The sequence below is a fragment of the Pan paniscus genome, chromosome 6 (genome assembly GCF_029289425.2).
Source record: "Pan paniscus chromosome 6, NHGRI_mPanPan1-v2.0_pri, whole genome shotgun sequence".
NCBI classification, from domain to species: domain Eukaryota; kingdom Metazoa; phylum Chordata; class Mammalia; order Primates; family Hominidae; genus Pan; species Pan paniscus.
The window spans coordinates 31,493,099-31,513,883 of record NC_073255.2 but is presented as its reverse complement, the minus strand read 5'-3'; the positions used below and the strand labels follow the sequence as shown (position 1 = coordinate 31,513,883).

Sequence of the window (20,785 nt, the reverse complement as noted above, 5' to 3'; positions counted from 1 at the left end):
TATCGAGGGGAAGAGAGACCCCAAAGTGATAAGGATTATGTGTTAGAAATCACCATATACTTTTCTTTTCCTTCTTTCTCTCCCCTCCCCTTTGAGAATCTATTGAATTAAAACTATTGTAAGAGAGTCTGAAAAAAAGGAAGAGCAGCCTGGACAGCTGGGGAACGCAATGGGACAACATAGCTAAGCCAAAACCTCTACTCTAGTTTTTAGTCCAAGTTTTGTTTCTTCCACTTTTTTGGAGCAAGCCTAAGGCTGAGCAGCATGGGGAACGCAGACTAAAGAAACCAGCCATTTAGATCCTTTTACCTCCTGGCCAGTTACTGTGGGGGAGGGCCTCGCATGTTACTGTGGGGGAAGGCCTTGCATGTGAAATGATGTCATCCTCTCTTTGCTCTAATTCCCTGACTTTTAAACTGACACTGACAGACTGCAAGGGGCACAACATTTGACCCATTTACCAATTGATTTAATCTGACTAGAATGTTTCAACTTCTAAATCTCTATTTGTCTAAATAAGTGGTTTTTAAAGGAAATCAGTCACTTTATTATTAAGTGATTTTTTTTCTTTTAAAATTGACAATGTTTGAAGTGATCTGGCCAGCTGCAGTGCCCTCTAGTGTCCATTTTTATAATTTACTTAATATATGCTTTGGGGAAAAAAATGTAATGAAGAGTGGCCACAAGCATTGTTAGTTCTTGGTTGGATTCCCAACCTTGTGTACATCCCTGCAGGTACGTGATGAGTGCTCAGATGCTAGTGTGGAGAAGTCAATAAGGTATCTGTCTCTCCCACTGCCTCCTCCTTTCTCTTCCTCCTTCTCTCTCCACTCCCATTGTCCCTTGTTTTTTTAATTCTTAGAAAACAAGAGACAAAATTTAATAGAGGGATTTTACTAGGTTGTATATTTTCTAGCCCATCTTTATTTTCTTATAAGCAAAAAGTAGCATTCTATTTCCTAAATATTCAGACTCCATATTATTCAGATTCTCTTTTTTTTGGCTTTAAAATATTTCTTATATTAAAGAGAATTTTAAAATTTTCTAGTAAACCTAACACTTTGTATAAATCACAAAAAATGTGTAATAAGATGAACACCCTAATGACATGCTAATCTGACTAGTTGTGTTGGAATCACCAAAAAGCCTGCTGTTTGAGAGCCATGTAACAATACTGAGATGACAACCCTGGTCCAGCCTGTGTCTCCACAGTTATCCCCTCAGAATTCAAAGATGACATTCCAGTGATGGAAGTTGTTAGCACGTATATATTCTGCCTGGCTAGTGAACACACGGACATCTTATTGATATTACTTGCATTCTTTTTGTGTTAACTCATCAAAACTCAATTATCATGAAATTGAAAACAGGAAACAGTTCTTAGTGTAACAAAAGCGTCTAGTGTGTTTAGCTGTGTTCCGTGTTTCAGGAGATCCGCACTGTATAAGTGACAAAGCATTTATTACCCATTTATTGTGGTCTTACAGAGTGGAAAGTGCTAAATAATCAATCAGTTAATGGTCTGTATGGCAGTTTGAGCACATCACATCCATTGTGCTTATGCTGTTAGAAGGATGAGCTGATACTCCAGTGTATGTTGCATGTTTATTTAGAGCCTGATGTCCTAAACCGGGGCTGACAAAAATCGGTTGAAAAATGCAGCTTCAACACTGGCAATTTCAAAGTTGCTAAAAATTTTCAAAGATAACTTTGGCTTTGGGTACAAATGTCCCTAAAGAAAATTGCTGCAATTACTCTTTATACCGTTTCCACGTTGTTGTCTTTCATTAACCAGCTCTAGGGTTTAGTATTTTTTTTTTAATTTTGGTTCCTTAGTTTTGGTTTTATATTTGTACATTAGCTCCTTTACTATTATTATTTTCATGAAGTGTCCCAAATTCTGTGAGATGGTTATTTCACAAAGTGTGTGTCACATCTCATGGATATTGCTCATTGTGAAGTGTGGCAGACACATCTTCAAAACATGTTGCAAGTGGGCTTAGGTTTGTTATTTAAAATAAGTGGGAAGCAACTTTTAGGTGCTGGTTTGATGACAGCATATAGCAATTACAGATTTTAGATGAAAGGCAGAAAAAGAAAAGCAGAAATTCAAAATCAGATCTTTTTGAAAGCGGTCTTAAGAGGATAGTGAGACGTAGGATTCATGTGAATGTAATAAAGTATTCGTTTACTCAGGACATAATTTTTTTAGACGATTTTGGTGATCTAGGGCATCATTTAATTTCTACTGGTTAATTTTGAAATGAGGAGTTATTACATGAAGGCCCTAATTCATGCTTTCTCTTTCTTCTTCCTAGGGGATAAGAGCACTGATTATGCTAATTTTTACCAGGGATTGTGGGATTGTACTGGAGCTTTTTCTGATGAGTTGTCATTTAAGCGTGGTGATGTGATTTACATTCTTAGCAAGGTAAGAAGATACCCCAAAATGACGTTTGTAAAGAGGGAATACAAAGCTCGATTTTTAATGCATTTGGATTTACAGCGCTAGGGAAGAATGCCAATTGGAATTCTTCTAGGTCCTTGTTAACAATTGGGAGTTCACAATAATTAATTATTTTGTCAAGTGAAATGTAATCAAATTTTAAACACAATCAGATAACAGGATTCAACTTAACAGTGTGTTTACCTATCACTTCAGCCCTTGGCTGACATCCACCTACTGCCTTCTCCAGAAACAATATACTTATGTGAAAGTTAACATTGTAAGGTATTAGATTATTTATTATGTTTTTCTTTCCTCTTCCTTTTTATTCTTCTGTGTGCTTATTCTGATTTTGTCTGCCATTCACTACTGGAAACACTATGTTTATAGAACAAGTTTTTCATCTTTATGTAAATATTTTGGGTGTTCCGGCAATTTAAAAGCAATGCTTTTCTATTCAGACAGGCTTAGGTAATTTTTTAAGTTGTTTAGCATATATATTTGTAAACAAAATGGCAAAGTATAATTCTATAAACCCATCTTCATATATATATATGTATATGTGTGTGTGTATATACATAAATTCTTGTGTCTGCTTCTTAAAATACTGGATTATTCAGAATCTTTTTGTCCTTAGATCTAAAAGTCAAGTTTCTTATTGTGATTATACTTTTGGTAATGTATGTGAGCTCCGTTAATTTTCATATTTTAATTTCCCCTATCGTAATATGGGGATTTAAAAATTTCCCTCTGTCTACTTACAAGACTACTTTAGAAACAAATGATGTATGAAAACAGTTGAAATATAAGTAGAAAAATGTTAAATCATAAGTCTAGGAGGTTGATGTGGTTTCTTTCTTGATTAGAGAAATATTTTGGACTTTTCAGAGAGATAGTATGACTTGTTAGAGGCAGAAGACAATTTGGAAAGAAGGCCACATACTGAATTTTAACAGTAGATGGCTGGTGCATAAAATCATAACACAGAGAATCATCGAACGTTAGAGTGATGAGTCTCAATGATGATAATCTAATTCTTGGTTTTATAGATAAAGGAACTTGGGTCAAGAAAATGCCAGAGTCATGATTTGAGCTGTGTCTTGACTCCCAGACCAGTGCTTTTCCCTTTGTTTTCTTTCCTGTGCTCCTTCTTTCCTTCCTTCCTTCCTTCCTTCCATCCATCCATCCATCCATCATAAAGCACCTGCAGTGTGCCAGGACCCACTCTGACAACTGTGATAAAATAAAGCCAACTGTGATAATTGCTAGTTAGGGTGCCCAAAGCTAAGGCTGGTCACTTATTTCTCTCAGTCTTCTGCTCATTAGCATGGGTTTTTGTTACTGTTGTTCCCAGAAAGATGTTTTAAGTTCTTGGACGCTATAGATAGTCACATCACAACTCTTGATTAAGCCTGTTATTAAGCATTAAATTGTCCTGAGTTAAGATAACAGCTTTTTGGTTAACTACTTAATAAAGAAATCAAACTGATTAGTTTCAGCTCCTGTCAAGAAACTTTCTTGGAATCATTCCTAAATTTATATAGCTCACAGTCTTTTTAAAACCAATTTAGCTGCAATTGTGTATAAAACTAAAACGTTGATTAGATTTCACTTGCAAGTTCAGATTATAGGAGTGAGTGGCATATAGCCATTATACTCCTTTTGTAAATATGAAATTTATAAAGCCCATGTGGATCTATTTGTAAAACCCTCTTTATGAATCAGGTTGTCTTTGTTGCTGAAAGCCTGAGTAGAGCACCGGCTTCCAGAACTGGCTGTGAAACAAGCCACCATAGGCATCTCTTGTTTCTACTGTTGCCTCAGGAAATAATTTTCAGTTAACATGAAATTAAAAGTATAATCATAGGTGTGTATCATACTTTTAGGATTCCGAAGGAGGCAGTTCCTGTTTTGTGGAGACTAATTTTATTTGTGAAGCCTGATTAGAGAACAAAGGTTAAAGGTGTTCCAGCCCATGGGAAGCACATACTTCCATCTAACATTTTTAAATGCTATTATTTGGGAGAGAGCTGATCGAAAGTACTTCCTCTGCCAGTGTTTTGCAAGGCTTGAAGTTTCACCATCATGATCATATTTATTAAGGGCCTTCTAGAGATGTGTAATTTACCTGGGGTTCATTTTGGAGTTTGAAAAAAGAGCCAAGAAAGAAGACCCTGTTAGCCAGCATGTTATTACCTTTGGCTGAATAAGGTTCAGTGTTCATCGTTACTCAGCTGTGGACCTAGTGGAATCAACCTGGTAAATCTTGGTGAGGATAAAAAGGAGAAGACATTTAGCTTTCCTTGATGAGATTTGGACATATTCTGGGCTATTGATGGGTGTCTTGGCTGCGAGTAGACAGGTTGCTTTGGGTTGAGTATATGTTTGTCTTTGAAGACTTACTTCCTTACCTTCCTTCGGACAAATTCAGCTAGGAATCTCTTGAGACTTTCTAGTAGTCTTTATTGACTTGGCCTTCCAGTTTTATTGAAACTTTGGCAAACTCAGACTGTAAGTTAATACCATAAATTCATTTAATATGTGAATAACTGCAATTTTGAATGCTTGATATTATTACAAATTAAGTACAATTAGTATAGAAACCACTAGCATTTTTAGGTGCCTTGCAGTGTGTTTAATTGAGTTTCTCAGAGTTATATTAAGATTTTGTGGTGATGGGATGAAATTTTACCTTTCTGTTTTTTTTTTACGCCATCTAGTGGCTCAGAATGAGTGGTGCAGGTAATTGCAGCTGTTGTACACAATCAAAATGGTGTCATAAATTCAACTTTAAATCCAGCTATGGGTTATTACTTTCCTATTCCATGTCAATAAAATATTAGCATTAATCATGAAAAACTTTGTTCATCATTCTGAATTAAATATAGAAATTGTATATATAAGGAAGAATACATTTTAAGGATTCTAAAATAGTATTTGTAGAGATACAGGAAATGTGTACTTTGTAAAGAAATTAATGCCATGACTTGTCTATTAATAATAAAGAAGACCATTTAAAAGATTTTAAAGATATGCAGCTTTCTTTTAGTAATGGACTCATTTATAATTTGAAATACCAAATTATCACTGTTTGATTTACCTTCTAGAAGTGTGTCAGTTCTGAAAATATTCTTTAAAAAGGCAACATAAAATAGTTTAAGAAAAGATGCATACTTTCAATATAAATAAACATTTAGACAAAACAAGAAATAAAATCCCATGCATTATAATGAAGAGTGTTTTAATTTTGTTTTTTGTTTGTTTGTTTGTTTTGAGATGGAGTCTCACTCTGTTGCCCAGGCTGGAGTGCAATGGCACGATCTCGGCTCACCGTAACCGCTGCCTCCCAGGTTTAAGCGATTCTCCTGCCTCAGCCTCCCAAGTAGCTGAGAGGGTGCCACCACACCCAGCTAATTTTTGCATTTTTAGTAGAGATGGGGTTTCACTGTTCTCTGGTCAGGCTGGTCTCGAACTCCTGACCTCAGGTGATCTGCCCGCCTCGGCCTCCCAAAGTGCTGGGATTACAGGCATGAGCCACTGCACCCGGCAAGTGTTTTAATTTTGTAAATGTAATGGCAGAAAAACATTTAACTAGCTTGGGGATTAGGTTGTTTTCATTTAAAAATCACTACAGAAATATAGTTTTATTTAAAAATTCAATATATTATTTTCCGTTTTGCAAGAAAGCCTTGATGGAATGTTAGCTGTGCTCAGTCAACCTGGGGGTGATTTATTTATTTTAGGCCTCTTTTGAAAGTTATACAAATCTAAGCCTTTATTTTTTATTTTTCTTCTGGTGCAAATCAAATGTTGCAATAAAGAAAGAAGAGTAGGCAGATACTGTGCCCTTCCTCCTTCCCTTTTTAACATTTTCCAATTAGCAGCTATCATGTGACCCCTGGCTGAGATAGCCCCTCCTTCAAAGTGTCCAGCATTTCCTTAGGTTTCACCTTTGAACCTCACTAATAATAAATCTAAACACCGCCTGCCTTAAAAGGCAAGCCAGTACTTTTTGCTTTATACTTCTATTCACATAGGGTTGCTGCTGTTTTTTTATGTGTTAAAATTAAAAGCTTCAGTAGTTCAGTGGAGATTTGGAAATCTCTTTTTTCTCTTAAAAAATGGATCAAATTTATAAAGACTGATGAAAGCAGAATTTGTGATTTTAATGACAGTTGCATTGTTAGTGAATTAACAATTGGTTTCAGATTCATTTGATGGGGGGAAAATCATATTTGAGATAGAAAACCTGTATTTCCTTAAGAAATTGGGTTGTTTAAAATAATGCTAAATATTTTTGTTAGTTTTCATTTCATTTTTATTACCACTAAATAAAACAGGAACATAATATTATAGCTAATAGTATTTTCCTAGAACCATGTTTGTGAAATTTTATCATTTTAATAGCAGGATCCAGATTATATAGCAATAGGTATATTCTGAGGTCCCAAATGCCTTTTTGGTTATGTTATTCTATCTTGCTCTTCTGGATTTCTATCCTCTATTAGTTTATCTTTCAGTCTGTACTCATCATTAATTTGCAAACCACATTGTTATACTTACTTTTAAAGCAATAAATTATTTTTAGAGATTTAATAACAGACAAGCTATACTTCAGAAAAGAGGCACAGTACTTTGATATTAAAAGAAAAATGAGAGTTAAGAATTCTGGAATATTTTATCTAGTCTAGGGCATATGCGACTAGCTTTGCAGCCTTTAAGAAACTTTTTATTAAGTCAAACACAGGAAATGTAGGTGAAGACTGTGGTCACCAATATAAAATAAAAGGGTACTTTTTGGTGTATATTGGTTGGAGTTTCAAGCAGTACCTCCCTTTATATCTGTTTGGTTGACTTTTTCCAGTGATTGGTGAATTGTGACTGTCATTGACCATTTGCTTCTCATTGTAAGAATGTAAAGGTTAAGTTACTATGGCTTTTTTTGGCTTCAAACCTATGTTAATAAATGAAATGAAAGTCTTGTTGAGCTTTATTGGCAGAGGGAAATAAGTTACTTTTTAGCTGTCTTAGTTTTTCATTTGTAACCGTATGACCCAGTATGCCACAAATAGCGTGGCCAACTGCTGCAGAGTAACTAGGATATCTGAATGTGGGACATGCATTGTTGACACTAAGCTAGCTCCAAAATGTTATATTTTATAGCCTTTTGATAAGAAGAAGTGTTTGTATTTGTGCTTGCATTTGTTTGCTCCGATGACATTTAGTTTGTATGCTGTCAGTATGGATGTATGGTCTAGAGTACAGTGGAAGCATTAACCAGGCCAACCTGCTATTTAGTACCCATCTCCTCCTAGGAGTGAAAAGCAGTTTATGGACACAACACCATGTCAGAAAATGTTCTAGTTCTACTCATAGGACTCCTCTTGTTATCTGTTTGTGAACAATATGCTTAAGTACTTCCCTACTTTCTCTTACATAAATTGGAGGAAACATTCCAGAAAAATGTTGGCAGATGAAAGCAAAAGGTGCTTATAGGAGGCAGGCTGGCAGCTGCAGCCCTTGCAATGGCCTGACAGGTAGAGGAAAAGCCAGAAGGCAGTGTCAGAGAGGCAAGGTGAGCAGAGGTGGCAGTGGAGGGGGCTGCTTTGGAAAGGAGCCCACCTGTAAGGCCTATGTGATTTACTTCAGCATGAATAACTAAGAGTTTGGCAGCAGCAAAACAAAACCTTAAAGAAAAGCACTACGTTGATATTTTTTTTAATTCTCAGTTGAACAATTCATGATTTCAGCCTGGAAAATGAGGAACTCCCTCAGTGTGTATAGCATACTTTCACTCTTTTGAGATGTCTTCTTCCTCATCCCTTTAGAACATGGAGCTAGGTATTCCAGGGAAATCATTAGGCATAGAGACTAGAGATAGACTACTGATTAAGAAAAGTTTTAGAGTCGATATTTAGTAAATTATAGATAAGTGACAGATGTTCATTGAGTATTCAGCTATCAAGGAACAACCAGCATGCCAGGTATTGTGGCTCACTCCTGTAATCCCAGCACTTTGGGAGGCCGAGGCAGAAGGATCACTTGAAGTCAGGAGTTCGAGACCAACCTGGCCAACATGGTGAAACCCCGTCTCTACTAAAAATAGAAAAATTACCTGGGCGTGGTGGTGCGCACCTGTAGTCCCAGCTACTTGGGAAGCTGAGGCAGGAGAATCACTTGAACCCGGGAAGTAGAGGTTGCAGTGAGCTGAGATCGTACCACTGCACTCCAGCCTGGGTGACAGAGCATGACTTCATCTCAAAAAAAAAAAAAAAAAAAGAACAACCAGTTAAAATTGTAATAAAATGTTATATTCCTCAAATACTTGTTCTCTTTGGGAGAAGATAAGATTCTCTTTGGAAGAGCAGGGTGGAGACCTGCTCATAATAATCAGATTGCCTTATAGTGCGTCCCAAAGTACTCTGTTTTTTTGTTGTTGCCATAATACTTTGCTATACCAATTAGTGGGCAGGGAGTGGGGGAGGGAATGAAAAAGTGTTTATTGAGCATTTACAATGTCCTGTTCTAGGTACTTAATATGCTTTCACACATATAATTAATATAATAACCCTGTGAAGTAGATGATGTTATAATTTTACAGATTAGGAAACTGATGTGCAGTAAGGTTATTATGGAAATTATCTGAGGATACGCAGCTATTAAGTGCCTTCTCCAGGTATCAATACAGGTCTGACCCTAAAGCCTTTTCTCTTTCTACTTTGCTACAGTTAAGTGGGACTTGATTAGGACTTTAACTTTTCTCCTATATCAGAGGTTAATTGTAATTATCACATCCCAGTTCTAAACAACAGCGAACCATGTTATTGACAGTATCTTTTACATAATTAAATCTTGTATAGATGGTCAAAATTATTTCATTTTCTAATCAACAAATATTTGGTGAACACTCATGCAAAGTACTATTTTGAGCAGGATCCAGAAAAGCCACAAACTGTTATTCAAGGAGACTGCAATTAAGTCGAAGAGAAGACCAATGCATAAAATAGATAATAGCAATAAAACACAATGTAGGGTATCAGTGTTGTAGTCCTGGAGAATCCCAGAAGGAAGGGAAGTCAGTAAATACTGGAGTAAGTAAGTAATGAAAGATTCATAGGAAATGGAACTTGAACAGGAACTTTATGTATAAATGGAGTTTATTCATTTAACAAATATGAATGCTTATTTTCTGTGTCTATTACATATAAAACCTAGAAGAACGGCTGTGCTATGGAAGGGGGTGGATGGCTATATTGATGAAAGGGGAGCATAGAGCCAATAGACATCAGTCTTTCAGGATCACTTCTTCTTCTTCTTTTTTTTTTTTTATTGAGACAGAGTCTTGCTCTGTCACCCAGGCGGGGGTGCAGTGATGCAATCTCAGCTCACTGCAACCTCTGCCTCCTGGGTTCAAGCATTTCTCCTGCCTCAGCCTCCCAAGTAGCTGGGATTACAGGCTCCTGCCACCATGCCCGGCTAATTTTTTGTATTTTTAGTAGACATAGGGTTTCACCATGTTGGCCAGGCTGGTCTTGAACTCCTGACTTCAGGTGATCCTCCCGCCTCGGCCTCCCAAAGTGCTGGGATTACAGGCATGAGCCATCACTTCTCTTTCCTTACCTTGGAGAATGGTAGGCAGCCAGAGAAACCCTGTGAGAAACCAAATCAACCTGATGTTTCCAAGCTAGTTTTTCTACAGCAGCTTACACCACTTTTCCCTTATCTTCGCCTGTACCTTGTGTGTTAACCACACTCTCAACTACTTACTCTTCACTGAACACAGCACATTCTTTTATCTCTGCAGGCCTTCACGCCTGCCATGTATTGCTCCTTTCATTATTCCTTCTGGAGTCTCAGCCCAGCTGTCACTTTCTATGTAAAGCCTCTCGGATCCTGCTGTAGGATTAGTTGCTTCTCTTTTTACAAACTTTTTCCCTCTCTTACGTAACATTCAATATAATGATTACCTGTTTCTCTGGCTTTCTGTCTAAACTTTGAACTTCTTGAGGTAGACACTGTGTCTTAAATATTTTTGTATCCCAATATGTTAACAGTATGGCAGATAGATGTTTACTATGCTTCTACCAAAATACAGTTAACAACAGGAAATAATCCTGACTTCTTAAAAGAACTTAGAATGATAGGATCATAGAGTGAGGGGGACCTTAGTGCTAGCCCTTCACTTTATAGGTAAAGAAATCGAGGCTCAACATAATAAGGGAAAAAGAAATAAAAGCCCAAAGGACAAATGGACCACTCCTATAGAGACCTCCAAAGACAATGGTGTTTCTGAGGTTGTACTTCCACCTTGGCCCTGAACTTCTTGGCAGCCAAACCAAAAAAGGGAGAGATGGGAGCTAGTAATTTCTTTTAATCATAAAGGAAGGATCTTGGCTTTTCCCAGCACTGGCTACTTAAATATTCTTACATGAATTTCTAGAATCTGCCCTGAATATCTGGCCTCAACAACTTTATATAAATAAGTGCATAAGTGGCAGGTATTGGCCTCAACAGAAACTTTTCATAGTAAATATAATAAAAGATTTTATAAAGGGAATTCTGTGAGGGTCCAAATGTATAATAATTAGACTTATTGATATATATTAAGTACCTAAGTGCACTATTGTAGAGTCTGAATGAAGAATATAAATATAAACAAAAAAATCATCCCTAAAGAAACTTTGGGATCGCCCAAAGTCACAAATCTAGTTAGCAACAGAGCTAGGATGAGACTGTATCTTCTGAGAAGATAAGGAGCTGAAAAAACCAGGAGATTTTCCATTCTACCTGTCATACTATTTTTTGCCTTTGCAAAATTCTGTCTTAACTTCTTTCAGTGCTTACAAGTAAGTTAAACTGAATTCATTTTTTCCAAGAACTGGAATTAGTTGGTCCCTGTTCCAATGTGGACAAATACCTTCTTTCTGCACATGGGATTTAAGCTTTTTAGACAAGGCACATCCCATGTAGTACATTTGAAAACATGGTGGCAACAGCCTGCCACAGGTGGGAACAGCATGCTCCTTCAGATCGCCCACTCAGCTACATGTGAATGCTTCAGAACAAATGCTTGTTTCATCACTACTACAATTCTTTAACTATGCCTAATATACACAAAAGAAAATATATTACTATTGGAAATTACATTTCTTAAGAAAATATTTAGGATAGTCAACTGGTGCATCATCCAACATGAAGACTTAGTCTATTTAATCATCTAGTACCTATTTATGGAACATCTTTTATATCTCCTGCAGTGGGAGGCATACAGATTAAGTGTAAGTCCTTCCTCTGATCTTAATGAGTTTGTACTTTATTTTAGTTGAAGGAATAAAACTAATGTACGTAAAATCTACTGAGGAATAAATGCTTAGCTTGAAATGAGAGATATAAATATGGATTAGCTAATTCAGAGAAAAAATCATGACAGCTGAGTCAGGTCTTAGTCATTGGACAGGATTTGGCTGAGGGAGAGGAGATGTCTCTGGGAAGGAAGCACTACATACAGAGGTAGAATGAGTGTAGTGCGGCAGGTTGTATTGTGCCAGCTAGAACAGTGACAGGAAAAGGTTGCCAGCAGGGTGGGAACAAGCTAAAGTCTACAGTTAATGCAGTGGAGAGTTAGTGTAAGTTTTTGAGCAGCAGGGTAAACTGATGAAAAGAGTTCCTGGGAAGAACAGAGAGGCACCATTGATAATGCAGTAATCCACGGCAAGGTGATGAAGGCCTGAATTAGTGGTGCCAGTGAGAATAAAGTGGAATGGGTGAACCTGAGAACAGTTAATAGAGTCATGTAGGTAAAATACCATACACTGAATACCAAAGTCACTTTCTACTGAGCATGACACGATCTTCTTTGCCTAACATTATCTGCGAATCACCAGTCTGAATGTCAGGTTTTACTCTATGGTATTGTAACTGTCAACTTTGTAGAAATTGGAATTAACTATAGCATGACTCAGGGATATAAACTAAAATTTCTTATGAGAATTCTTACTGTCAGCTTCCTTGTTTTTGTCTCTCTTGCTTTAAAAATGGAGTATACAATGCAAGGAGGAAAAACAGTAATTCTTTGAATTAGAGGAACTCAAAGTCACACCTGCAAAGTAAATTGCAAAGTAGTGAGATTGATCTCCGTACACCACTAGAGAACTTAGTGTCTTCAATCAGGTTCCTGAATGGTGGTGCTCAAACATCATGGAGGTCCTTAGAGATTGTGTCAGTTTCCTCATTTAACAGGTTAGGAATCTAAGATTCAAGTAGTTAATGTATAGATAGTAATAGTAAAACGCCGAGGTTGTACAGTTCCTGTTGTGCATTTATAAAGATAACCTTTTGAAATGATGAATGTATGAGAAATGAGAGGATTCTTACAAAGTTTCTAATCAGAGTTAATAAAAAAGAGACTAAAGAGGTAGCCTTGATGAAAGTATTTATATACTTTAAATAGGTATCTAGTTTTCATAGTATTACAGTGTTTGTGAATAAAGATATCACAATGAAGAATACTTGGAAAACAACAGTCAAGTCCATTGGTTCTTAAACTTGCTGTATTTTATGTTTTGTGAATAAAATTACTTTCATTTTCACAAAAGGCTGGTGTGTTTTGAAGCACAGATATATGTTTGGAAAAGGACACAAATTTTTTTTAACATTGCAAACACCTGTTGCTTTCAAACACATCGGTAACTAATTTCTGAAAGGGTTAGTACATTATTAAATCTTTTAATGTTTCAGGTTTCTGTTAAGTCAGCATTCTTTTACCATATCATTCGCAGAAAGCAGATTAACATACTCGATAAATGACAGTCATGGTGCTGAAAAAGATTTAAGTAAATGTTGGGGCCTTATTTAAGTGTAAAATAATATTCCAGCAGAGAAAGAAGATTTAGTTAATGAGTAAATATTACTATTATGTTGGATAAAGTCTCTGTTTCACTTTATTATAACTAGTCCTTTTTCCTGCCTTCTTACCCAGTCACTCTTACTGCTCAATAAATATTAATTGGGGACTAAAATTTCAACTACAAAATAAAACAAATAAAATGACTATAATGGTATGAAAATTGAAAACATGGGAGTTAGATCACAAGCATTCACTACCGCCTTACTATTATTTTCTCGGTACTGGGCAAGTTTGGCTTTTTTTTGCTTCTTTGATTGCCACACTACATTTTGCCTTGAAGCCATCCATTTTGCAGATATTGAATTTCTTTTGAGTATTATTTTTATACAATAAGCATCACTACACCTCTGGATCTTGATAGCATTACTGCAGGAGGAGAAAGCAGCTTTGTGTTAGTAATTACCTAACATTGTCAGAAGCTGACTGCAGGCCTCTTTCTAGTGATAACAGAATAACCGCATAATGTAGCTTTATAGCACATGATTAATAGAAAATAATTACACGTCCTACAAAGGGATGCAATATTTCTTATAAATTGACTAGAATGGTTTCCTGTAGATTAAAGGACTCTTCATTATTTTATCAGTCCTCCTGAAGTACAGTCACTTGCCTATGTTAGCATTTCAGCTGATGTTAAGAGCTGAATAGGTGAAGGATACCAGATGGCAGATCTCCTTGTACCTGAAACCTTGTGTTCCATAAAGATTACATGATGGCTTCCTAACATTTCAAAGATTTAGACAACAGCCTGGTATGGATTGTCTATTTTTTGTTTGCTAAGAAGATAAAGTTTGAGAGTTTTCCTTTTTGTTTGTTAAATGATCCACTTGTGACTTTATAGAACAATACTATAATTAGTTTGTGGACTGCAAAACAACATTGTATCAGTTGCATTATTTTCCACTGTAAGTAATATATCATTTGTAATCACATTTGTTTGGGGGTGGAAAAGAGGAAAGGCATAGACAGGCAGATTTTCTTTTTCAGAAGGAAACCTTGTACAATATTGAATGTTCAGGCCGAAGTTTAGAATACTGTACTCCAAGAAGCATTTTCATTCCAATTTATAGGCTGCAAATGGTTTAACTGGGATTCATGTTGCTCAGGAGGCTCATACAGAGAATAGTAATGATAAAAGTAAAAAGCTCCTGTATTTGCAGTCTTGTCAACACTCTAATGGCTGCAGTGTAAATCCATAAATTTGCCTCCTGTATTTTTACCTCACTATATTTGATCATAATGCATTAATTTCAAACAGGAATATAATTTGCAATTCTTTACAAATATAAGGTAATATTCTGGTTTTTAGTTTTACCTTTTCTGATTTAAATCTGATATTTTAGAGTATTTTTATCAAGTGTATGTTTCCTGTGTTTTTCAATTATTTTAAATTAAGTGAAGCATTTAAGATTATTTTAGTCTAAACCTTTTTTCTCCCTAGAGTATAACTTTTAAGGGATTTGTTTATAGTTGATTAAGCTCCTCCCTGCTGTTTACCACTCTGCTTTCTAGTTAATAAATCTTCCTGTTCTACCATAGCACAGAATTCTCTCAACTGTGAAGTCTGCCCTTGTTGATGTGATTTCTTGGGAACTAATTTCTTAAATTTGGGTGTGAGTAACTTTTTGAAAATGATAACATGCCTTTAGTTGATAGCATAGACTATGACCAAAGTAGAATATTATAAAGTAATAACTTTCTGGCTTGTAATTTGAATCTAAGCATTGACCCCCAGATTGAGGGCCACTCTCTGGAAGCAAGTTTACGCCAACAATATGTCTTCTCACTGAATGTTTTCTGTGTCTGTCACTGGGGAGCAGGGGGCTAGTTCCTTTTCTCATTCCAAATAATCAGTTTCAAAAATCTTACATTGCCATTGAATAAGAGCTTTAACACTCAGATCTACCCTGTTAATTATCCATTTTGAAATCTTACAGTAGTCTGTGGAACGTTAAGTACGTGTGTTTTTTTAAGCATTAGGCTTTAATTGTATTCATTGCCTTAAAAATAGAAAAGGGCAGTTTTATTAGGTACCTATTAAGATATAATCGTTGCTAATCATGACTTTCAGTAAGTTAGTATTTTCTTCTGATAAATATGTCCTACATAGATTATAGCCATCATTGGGTTCTGGGCATCAGAGTATCCTCGTTCCTTAGACAGCTTCATCCACTAAGTTCACACTATCAATGAACTTTAAAAGTTTAAAACTTAAAATCTTGAGTTTACTGCCTCACAAGCCAGAGCTGTGCCCTCAGTAGAGTAACAATAGCAGGAGTGGTCTTTTCTCCCCTCTCCCCCTCCACTTTGTTCTTCCAATAAACCTAATCCCGATACTGCCCACTGTTTGAAAAAGTGCCTATGGATTTTATCCTATAATCTCTCTATTGATAGACTACGTATCAATACATACACGCTAATGTAATGCTACATTTGTATTAAAGAATTGCATAATTTTCCTTTCCGATGGTCAATAGCATACTAATCAATACAAATGTTAAGTCTGTACTAGTATTAACATTCCCTCCCCACATATAACTCAATATACATATGCACATTTATCTATGACTCAGATGCTGGAAAATCATAACCTATTAAATTACTTTTGGGATTGATTTTAAAAATGTATCTTATATGAAAAATTAAATTTGAGCACTACAATGCTTGTGAAGAGTATTGCTTTTGGAAGATATTATTCTTGAAACTTGAAATTCATTTTACTTTGTTTGTATCTCACTACACATAAATAAATTTGAGATAAAAATACATTAGTCAATCTGGCAGACATATGAGACCGGTTATGGAGTATTCACAATGCCTAAAGCAGTGGTGTATCTGTCGAAGGAGGAAAAAGTGGGAGAAAAGGAGGTATGGGTTTGTTTATCTCAGGTTGCAAAGTAAATGCAAAAGTGACTCATCGACCACTCTGTTTTAGAGGTAGATTAATATTTTGCCTTTATAACTTGAGATACTTTTATTTCCTATTGATCTTCCACTATAAGGGTGACTCTAACAGCACCTTTAAATTCCTTCTACCTATTCTTTATCTAAGGTAGTTTATGGTCAATAATAAAGGAATAATAAATGCCTTAGGGAAACTATTTTAAAGGAACCTATTTGTGAATTATTTTTTTAAGCAGTTTTTTGGTATTATTAGTGTTTCCGTATTCTCTAATTTATCTGTTAAAGTGTGTATATTAGATTTTCTTAAGAAGGGGCACACATCTATCAACATTCTAAATCATTTTAGGTCATATAAGTTTAAGAAATAAGTAGTTTATTGTAAAAAAAATTATTTTATCCTTGCTAGATGATAAGCTTCTTGAAGGCAAATATAATAGCTTAAGGATCCTGGCTTTAACCTTCTATAGCCTCTTACACATGAAAGGTATCCCCAGGCTCTGTGGAGAGAGAGAGTGTCCCCGAGAGAAGGCTTCCTGAGGAAGTTTCATTTTCTAGGTTTTCATCATGAGTGATTGTTTCTGTGTTCTGTGCCCAATAATAAACAGGCTTTGTGTTATACCTTAATTTAAATCGTTGCCTAACAGCATTTTAAAGTGTCCAGAAACAAAAAGATGAAAATGTTTACATTTGCAGCTCAAGCTCTTTTAACTTTATAAATAGAAATAACATTTCTAAGAAGTTGCATACAAACGACATTGTACTTACACCAGTCTAAAGGTTAATATTGCATATTGTTTTCAATTAGGAATACAATAGATATGGCTGGTGGGTAGGAGAAATGAAGGGAGCCATTGGCTTGGTGCCTAAAGCCTACATAATGGAGATGTATGATATTTGAGAGTCCTGGGTAAGTACATTTTAATCCAATATTCTGTAATAGCTCATATGTTCTCTTGGTCTCTTCGTTATGAGTCTTTGCCTTTTTAAAAGTCTTTAGAGTTTTCTGATAACACAAAGATTGTGCCCCCAAATCTTTTTTGTTTTGTTTGATCTGGTTTAATTTTTAAAATAAGAATTTTTAAAATAAAAACTTTATGGAATTTACTTTGGAAATGAATAGATTATTTAGAGAAAGTTCTTTTGATAGTAACCAGCTGTTTTCCCAAACTTCCTCCTTTTCAGTAAAATACCACTTTTTATGGCCTTTCTGAAGAGTTGAATTGACAAAATGTTGAGTAAAAATACATTTTTCCTTGGCTAAAAGTGTAATTTTTTTAAGCAGGAAAAATCAAGTTTCAGCTGAATCAAAAATTAAAATGCAGCTTTCCCTTTCTCCTGCAGAAAAGGAAAATTCTTCTGCTTGTCTGCAAATGCTTTGGATTTAGAAGCGTCATGAAAGCACGAGTGACAGCTCCTAACCTCTCCTTGTTTTATTAAACATTGCTTATCTTTGACTGTTATTTTATGTAGTCGCTCATTAAAATATTCCTCTGATGTGAAATTAAATGAAGGATATTAATGTAAATTAGATGCAACCAGTAAAGTTATACCTGTTGCTGTTTTGCAAAGAAATAATTATAGTTTTTATTTACCCATTTGATTTGTGTGAAGAATTCATCACTATTTTATACGTAACATATAGTCTACTATAGCATAGTAGGCTACTATTGCTTCTTCTGGTGTGATTTGTAATGTTTCTTAATCATTGGACATCAATTATTTTTAGAGAGTAATGTATAATTTCATAGCATTTTAAATTTAGTGTATCATGCAGTTTTTTTGGTAGATGCTGAAGAATGTGGTTGCTAACCAAAGAATGCTAAAGAATGTTCAAACTTTATAGATAACTTTATTGTTATTATTTATTTTCACACATTTAATTCCTATTAAGTACAACCGCAAGAAAGAAAAAATGATGAAGTTGCAAATGGCAGTGTGCTGTCACCTGCAACAGAAGTGCGTACCAGAAGTATGACTCATGCAAAGCATTTTACCGTACAAATATCCTGGTGCGATCATGGGCCTGGCAACATTTTCTACTGTACTTTTGTTTAAATTTAATGAAACAAAAAATTCCTAAGAAATACCATCCTACCACTAACAAAATGGTATAAAGAATCTCCCAGCCAGGCCAACATGGTGAAACCCCGTCTCTACTAAAAATTAGCCAAGTGTGGTAATGTTCACCTGCAGTCCCAGCTACTTGGGAGGCCAAGGCACGAGAATTGCTTGAACAAGGTAGGCAGAGGTTGCAGTGAGCCAAGATCGCGCCACTGCACTCCAGCCTGGGCGACAGAGTGAGACTCCATCTCAGAAAAAAAAAAAAAAAAAAAACAGAATCTCAGTGTATTCTCAAAGTAAAAAGGCATAACCAAGCACTCTCTTATCTTGCCTTATTGCTATGCTATTTACATCCCACTGCAGAACAGCAGATTTGAGGCTTTTCTATATACTTCTCAGAGCACTGAAAAGAAAAGAAGGGTTTGCAGAGGAGAGTGTAGAAATCCCGGTGGTAGCATGTACCAACAGGTGAGTAGAAAGGTAGTGTTAGCCTGACATTTGAGTTATACTCTGTGCTGCCTGAGCAAGATTTGTAGAATCATATAATTACCTCTTCATGTATATTTGAAATCAGAGGTGTTTAAAATACCTATGAGATACCAATGTAGCCTTAACATATGTCAAAACGCATTGCTGGTTAGATAATTATTTGGACTACACATAAACTCCTAATATTGAATCATTACTTATCAGGTATTATCTTTATGGAACTTTTCAATATCTTTGCTTTATAAAGATTCTAAACATGTATCTGAGCTGGTAATATTTTAAAATCTCCATTATTTGTGTAAAACTGTTTATAAGCAGTGTTTGAGAGGGTCTGTTTTACCATTACCCCCTCAATATCATGATCATCCAATCTCAAATGTGAAAAAAAAAAGAAATTTGATTTTAGGGATTGTGAGTAAACAAGTTTATATAGAGAGACATTGTGAAGTTAAAGTTTTCAGAAGTTACATTTGTGCAGTTGTTACCTTTTCCTCATATAGTGTCATTGAAATAGACTGAAATTATCTTGGCAAAAGTTAGACAACCAAAGACGACTTTGGTTTTCAAAACTTGAGCAGCTGAAAAGCAAAAGCCGTTGTTTCCAATGACAATGTAGCCTTTGTGGATTTGGGTTTGTGCTTTGGGTTGAAAAGAAGTTTTTAGTCCTAGGCCAGTAGATGGCAGCAGCTTTTCATTGCAGACAAAACCTCTTGAAACCCCTCCCCCATGGCACAAACTCGCCCATGATGGAAAGCATTTAGATTTCTGCCTCCTTTTACAGTTAATCCAGGAGAGGGAGTCCTTTGCCAACTGATGACCAACAGTTCCAAGCCAGATAGTCTCGTGAACAGTGACAATACAGAAATAAGGTGTTATTTCTGTTCAGATCTCCACCGGCCTTTGTTCTTTTAAAACTTGAATATAGGTGGGAGACATAAGAAAGGAAAGAAAAGACTTAAAACTGGAGTGACAGGACAAATAATCATTACTTTCAATTCATGACTGCTTTATATTCATTTGATGAAATCATTTGTATACAAACCAGGGAGAGTTTTCTTTACACCCTTGACAATATATCACATACTCTTCAAGATCATAATAATATCATTAATATAAATTTAAACAACATGGCTTGTTAGAAAATATGCTAATTGCTATGGTCTCATTATGTTTGCTTAGCTTTTATTTGTTTTTCTGTGAACAGAGAGCTAATTTTTTTCAAAGGTGATTGTAAGTCATATTTTATATAGCATTTTGCTTGATTATTTGCTCTGTACTGAATTTGTACTCTATTGCCATTAGATCTTACAATAATGTTCCACTCTGCAAATTTTTAAGGTTCAAATAAAGTTTAATTGTTTGCAAACTGTTATGATGCTAATAATTCAACAGCCTGCTGTGTTACTAATGAAATTACTTTGTTATGATTAATTTGGAAAATAGTGTGTTGATTGTAGTAATTAAGCACAACAAGGTGAAGTAAATGATTCTAATGCCATCTGGCCGCCAAACTGAATGAAGAAATGAAATAGGGCTGTCATCTGAATTTATTCAAAGAAGTAAGGATAATACAAAATGACTTTCATTGCTTTAGGATTTACACTTAACACAGCTCACTCCGTTCTATTTTTGCCACTTTGCTGCATATGACACTTTCTTTCATAGAAAAAGAATGTCATTTAGTCCAGCAATTGTTTTGAATACTTTATTTTCTTGTAAGCTGATTATTTTTACTGTGTGCTAATTTAATTACAGATAATTACATAAAGTATTATAGGACCATGGGAAAAAAAATCACTTTTCAACCGTGTGTAGGTGAAATCCATATATATGGGGTTTCGTTTTTGTTTCATGTTTTGTTTTGTTTCACTTTTTGCTATCATTACACAACCACTTTGAATATAGCCTTGCACAAAGAGTAGGGCATCCATTCAATTGTTTCTTAAATGTGTACAAAGGCTCACTCTTAGTTCTTATGA

At 35.5% G+C, this 20,785-nt stretch overlaps 1 protein-coding gene across 1 annotated transcript in view; it reads left to right on the top strand.

The window, feature by feature from the left end:
• The window catches only part of SKAP2 (src kinase associated phosphoprotein 2), a 196,482-nt gene extending 176,310 nt beyond the window's left edge, over window positions 1-20,172 (top strand). The window contains exons 11-13 of the mRNA XM_003807911.5: window positions 2,319-2,431; window positions 17,062-17,163; window positions 17,598-20,172. Of these exons, the coding sequence (XP_003807959.2) occupies window positions 2,319-2,431; window positions 17,062-17,154 (206 nt within the window). The 3' untranslated portion in view covers window positions 17,155-17,163; window positions 17,598-20,172. The remainder of the gene's footprint in view (window positions 1-2,318; window positions 2,432-17,061; window positions 17,164-17,597) is intronic.
• The last annotated feature ends 613 nt before the right edge of the window (window positions 20,173-20,785 follow it).